Raw genomic sequence first — 6,000 nt, forward strand, 5'->3', positions numbered from 1 at the left:
ATTTAAATAAGATTATGTAGAGAAAATAACTTATACTGTATATTTTTTAAACAGAGGTTTTAATATTAGTTATAAGGTATCCAACAGATTCTTCCAAGATCTTAATATCCCCCACCAAAAAAAAAAAAAGGAAACAATTATAAACTCTACATTCAGTTTTAAAGAGATTTCTCATATACAGCAATTACACTATTCTCTAACAAGAGACTCAATATCAGCTGCTTCCAGTCTCTTTTCCTTTTGGTTGGAAAACACTTTAAGTAGCCCCATTAGAATACTTTTTAAAAGAGAGTTACATTTCAGATTATGATTCAGTGAAAATGGCTTGGCTGAGAAGATTAAGCACTTGAGAAAAAACTCAACAAAAGTATTCCTTTTACTGACAAGAGGGGAGTCACATATTCCTCAAAGAAGCTTCAAATGGCTCCCTCAGAAGTAGATAAAATTTGTATTTTAAGAGCAAAGGGATGTAATATTAAACTTACCTGCAAGTCTGTATCTATTGAAAATCAAAAGGAAAACTTTATTTTAAAATTATAATAGCAAAGAACATGGATTTAATTCTACTCTCTGTATTCCTCTATAGGACCTAGTTCAGACCTTTATAAAGAAGGTAGCAAATTAACTGATGACTCGAGTGAATATTTTTCTATCTCTTAATCAACAGTTAAACCGGTTCAGAATTTTTTTGTATTCTGTATTCCTCTATAGGACCTAGTTCAGACCTTCATAAAGAAGGTAGCAAATTAATTGATGACTCGAGTGAATATTTTTCTATCTCTTAATCAATAGTTAAACTGGTTCAGAATTTTTTTAATGGGAAGGAGGTTAATATTAAAAAATTTTTAAAATCTCAAGACATTAAAAATATCTGCACAGAAGATCCACAACAAGTTCTACCATGTGCAAGAACTGTACTCTAAGTAGCTGGGTGTGAATGTTTTAATGATTTATCTTACAACATACAAATGACTATAAAACTTCCTATCTATGATACGAGGTAAAAGATAAAATTCAATAAATCTTTAGTGAGCGCCTACTGTGTGCCAGGCTCTGGAAATACAAAAATGTGGAAGATTGGGTCCTTAGAGTCAGCCAGGAAAGACAAACTTAAAAACACACACTACTCAGTAAGAAGCATTTTAACAGCAGCAAAGAGGCAAAATGTAAGGTAAAATGAGCACCCCAGAGGAGAGTCTCTCCAGTGACATAGTTATTATACAAATTCAAAGGACAGAAAGATCCTTTCTGGAGGACAACTGGGTTGAACCCTGAATAATGACCAAGATTTTGATTGGCAAAGAGGGAGGGAGTATATTCTAGTGGTGGAAAAAGCAAGGCCATAGGCATGGAAGTAAAAAGAGTAAAGGATATAACACAGTGGGGATATATCAGGTCTAACCTAAATGGTGAAACACTTTAAATCTGAATTTATGGAGAGGAGTGACATGACTGAAATGATATTGTTAAAAGATTAATGTGATAGCAGTATGAATGCTAGACTGGACCAGGGAGAGAAGAGGAAGGGAAAGCAATTAGGCTATTACTTTACTCTAGGGATAAAAATAATAAAGGTATGACCTAGATTGATAATAAGAGTAGCAAGAAAAAGAACTGATGTGAAGGCAGTTATGAAGACTGAGTGTCTATATGTAGACAAGGGGATGAGTAAACAATAATTAAAATGTTTAAAGCTTAATCTAGAGATTAATGACATCATTATCAGAAACAGGCATCGATGAGAAGAATAGGTTTGGCGAAGAAAGAAAAATATTCATTTCGGGTTGAATTTAAAGAAATTCCTGATATTGATGTAAATAAACAGTTGCTATTCTACGGCAAAGGGGGTGGACCTCTATTTACTACATCACTACTTGAAGATATATTTTTAAATATAAAATCACAATATATCGAATAATATTTTACTTTAAATCAACAGTTCGTCATCAGTAGAAAAATGGAAATGAGGGATTGGAGCTCTGCAGCAATGTGAGAACTGGAAACTGACTTGGAAGTCACAGGCGCAGAGGAAGCAGATAAGATTTTAAGGTAAAATCAAAAGGCTACACTCACAACTGCTGGAAGAAATCTCAGTCCTGTATTTTATGCACACCAGTATCAGTAAGCATCAGCAATAAAGCATTCTATAGAAAACTATTATTACTCTCCTAAAATCTTTATAAAGTATACTGAAATAAAGATACAGATCATATAGTATTAAGACTCTACCAGGTAGCTCTTAAATCAGAGCTGATTATTGCCCACTGATAAAAATGAAATTCTACTCTAGACCTCAGTTCTAGAAAATCAGAAGTTTATAACGTAACTTCAGTACTGTTTTCTAGCTACTGGAGGGGGTTAGGGGAAGGGAGGTTATTCTAGAGACCAAGATAGGAAATTTGACTAGAAACACTGCTTTTTCTCCTATATGAATGACCTATTTTTACACACACACAAAAAAGGAAACTGTCTTTCGTAACTTCTAATGAGAAAGAACATTCAACTAATTAAAGAAACTTTTAAATATAAGCTGTTTATATTAAAATGGAAGTAAAATATTAGATTAAGAAGAGGATTTGTGGGTTGTAAAGTTCCTAAAACTCTTCTCCTGACAGTGAAATTTAAGACACTCCATCCAACTTCCCTGGCGGCCCAGTGGTTAAGACTTTGCCTTCCAATGCAGGGGGTGCGGGTTTGATCCTCGGTCGGGGAGCTAGGATCCCACATGCCTTGTGGCCAAACCCCCCCCCAAAAACCCACAAAAACATAAAACAGAAGCAATACTGTAACAAATTCAATGAAGACTTAAAAAAAAAAGGTCCACATTAAAAAAATCTTTAAAAAAGAAAAAAAAAGACACTTGATCAAAACCAAAAATGGAAATGAATATTCCAAAAGACTAACCAATAATTAATCTGGTAAAAACATTCTGGTTATTCTATGAGCTTTCAAGAGGTTAAATTAAAAAAAATTATTCAAGGGCTATTAAACAAATCAATGGGTCAATTTTGGTTTTATAATTTAAGTATTTAAAGCAATCAGTATTCAAGAGATTTTTAAGGTTAAAATTTTTTGTGATTCTTTTTTTAAAAAGTTTTATCACCTTTCACTATCTGTTGTTCTGAATTTGCCGAAAGCGAACTCCTTGTTCTCTGTCACAATGGCAAAAAAGTACAAGAGTCAATAAACGAGAAATGAGGGTGGAGAAAACATAATAAAAATTTTAATGGTTGATATTTTAAAGACTTTGGCTTCACTGAGTTAAGGAATGTGCAAATAAATTACAAAAAGAAATTATGCAAATGATTATGCATAAACTTGGCAACTTCTGCTTAAGTGTTTGTCAGCTAAAACAAAATATCTAATAAAGACAACACCTAAATAATGCCAAACTAACCACTGAATTCAGTTAATCAGGAAGACTTTGATAAGTCTGATAATTCTTGCAACATGTCCAAATTTAGAGGAGGAAAAAAAAAACCTCTAAGAAGCCTGTTAGATGTATTTTCTCTTTCTACCTAAGCCAATAAGAATATAAATATTAGAAGTTTTCCTCTTCCTCCAAGCCATAATAATTGGGTTCCTCAACAACTGTAATAACTTTACATTTCTATATGACAACTTTAATAAAACATACTGATATAAACCATTATGCAACCTTAACCTGACCTCAAGCATACAATAATCTGTCTTTCTGAATCAATTCCATACTAAACCATGTAAATTACACTTGAAAGAAATTTGAAGAGTCATCCTACATAATTACATTATCATTTCTAATGCTGAAAGTTTCTTTCATTTCAACACCATATTTTTAGAATCTAGAGTTATGTTATAGCTTAAAATAAACCTCAGCCAAATAAAAAGTTTGTTATACATTAGAGACTCTAAATTAATGGAACAGATAAAGAGCTAAAGACCATGCTATATTTTTACTGGGTGCCACACGCTAAATTCCAGATTTGTCCTGCAATTTGTCAGTCATTACAGTTCATCCAGTCAACTTTGTAAACAAAGGCTATAAGCCAAGTTTGATATGAGAATTCAATTAAATAAAATTTAAAAGTCATCATTCACTAAACAGGAAGGAGTAAAAGGAAAAACGCCACCACACACCTCTTTTAAAAAAGCAGCAATATGCATGAAATATGAAACCATAAGTTTCAACCTCCCAAACAAGTTTTTGTCACAGCATTAATCAACATCTTCCACATATAACATCTTCCACATATAACCAAGGCAACTTTGAGTTAGTTTACAAGTCTTTTCATTATAAGGGGAAGCTATTGCTGTTAAGTCGTTTTCTAGTAATTCCAAGTTGTCCACTAATAAAATGGAAAGAGTTTATGTTTTGACACCTATTACCATCACTGAAAAATTGCTTTTTAAGAAGAACTCTAAGTGGTTGTGTTGCTTTTGGCCTGTTAAAGGCAAAGCAACATTATCTCCGGATTGCCAATAGTTTCTCCTTATTTGGCTAACATTGAGAGATCCCAATCAGACTACTATAAAACTTTAACATGCACAAAGCATCCATTTTGAGAAAAGTTCGTGAACAGCTTTCTTTTTTCCCACCCCCCAAAAGAAAAATGAGAGCTTGGTAACCGGCTCTGAAAAAAGTGCCTCGTATTTATTCTTCTCTTTTTAACCGCAATGCACACCCCTGGACCTGGGGCCAAAGGATCTCTGACACTGCGGCAAACGCTACTCCGAGTTAGAGGCTCTTTCGTACGTTCCGGCCCCGCGGTGGGCAAGCCCTTTAGAACGCTTCCTCACGCTACCCACTTTCACCCTCTCCCCTTCAGCCGGTGCAGATCAGCTAAATTACAGTTTCCCCCTCCCCAGTGACCAAGAATAATAAAGGAGAAAACAGGAAACCGTCTGCTCAGGGCACTCGGCTTAGGGCGCTTGATTACTATTATCATTATTTATAATCAAGTCCTAAAAACTACAATAAATCCAACGCCCTCCTAACAAGCCAAAGACGTCCCTCTACCCAAGTGTCCCCAGTGCCTCTTGTTCGTAGTTCGTAGTTTTCTTCAGCATCCGCCGTCCTCCGACTCTGACATCATTGACACCGCTCCCCATCTCGACCCCAAATCCCAGACACACGTCCACAAATGGCCCTGGGGCCCCAAGCGGACCACAGTCCTTTTCCCCCTCTGCCCCGGAAATCTCCTGGTTCCCTTACTCCACCACCAACTGGTCTGAAGGGAGCCCCAAGCCTAGGGCCCTCCCTCTACCAGTTCTCTCCCTCCCTCCTTCGCGGGAAGCCGCCCCCTCACCCCGCGGCAGGGAGTCTCCCGCCGCCCCCAGCCTCAGGAGACCAAGAGCCGAGGGGAGGCCCAGGCGGGAGGCTAACGAGGACCCGCAGGGTCAGGAGAGCGGCGGCGGGGCGCACAGACCTGGTGCAGGGCAGTGAGTCCGTCCACATTGGCGTAATTGATATCAGCGCCGCGGTGCAGCAGCTTGAGGACCTCGTCCGTGTCGCCGCTGGAGCAAGCAGCCAGGAAGACGGCGCCATCATCGAACTTCACCTTGGTCTTCTGGCGCTTCACCACGGGAGGCTCGAGGTCCGTCTCGGAGCCGATCCAGCGCTTCAGCTGCTCGTTCCGCTTCTGCTTCGCGTCCGCCATCTTCATCCCCTCTCCTGCCGCCGGGTCTTCTTATCGCGAGGGGGGGAAAGGGGAGGCGGAGAGGGAAGAGAGGGGAGGCAGGGGGTGTGTGACTGTTTCTATGAGTGCTGGCCAGAAGAGGGCTGGGAACCGGGAGGAGACGCTCGAGACTTCCAGTATCCCACAGAGCACTGGGGCGGCGCGCCCGGCCGAACGGACCTCCCTTCCTACTTCAGAAGCCCTCCCGCCCCCCGCCCGGCCACCCGTCACCGGCGGCCAATCTAACGTAACTTCGCGAGATCCGGGCAGGGAGGCGCCCTTCGGCCAGTGCGCATGCGCCATGGGCCTGTCCCCGCCCCAGGAAGAGCGCTCCCGCGAGCCGCGG

The 6,000-nt window shown here is 39.5% G+C and overlaps 1 protein-coding gene across 6 annotated transcripts in view; it reads right to left on the bottom strand.

Moving 5' to 3' along the window:
• PPP1R12A (protein phosphatase 1 regulatory subunit 12A) overlaps positions 1-5,657 on the bottom strand; it is a 150,909-nt gene extending 145,252 nt beyond the window's left edge. For all 6 annotated transcript variants that reach the window (XM_067697436.1, XM_067697434.1, XM_067697432.1 and 3 more), the window contains exon 1: positions 5,406-5,657. In XM_067697436.1, the coding sequence (XP_067553537.1) occupies positions 5,406-5,642 (237 nt within the window). In that variant the 5' untranslated portion in view covers positions 5,643-5,657. The remainder of the gene's footprint in view (positions 1-5,405) is intronic.
• Between the last annotated feature and the right edge of the window lie 343 nt (positions 5,658-6,000).

This window comes from Pseudorca crassidens, chromosome 11 (genome assembly GCF_039906515.1).
Source record: "Pseudorca crassidens isolate mPseCra1 chromosome 11, mPseCra1.hap1, whole genome shotgun sequence".
Classification (NCBI taxonomy): Eukaryota; Metazoa; Chordata; class Mammalia; order Artiodactyla; family Delphinidae; genus Pseudorca; species Pseudorca crassidens.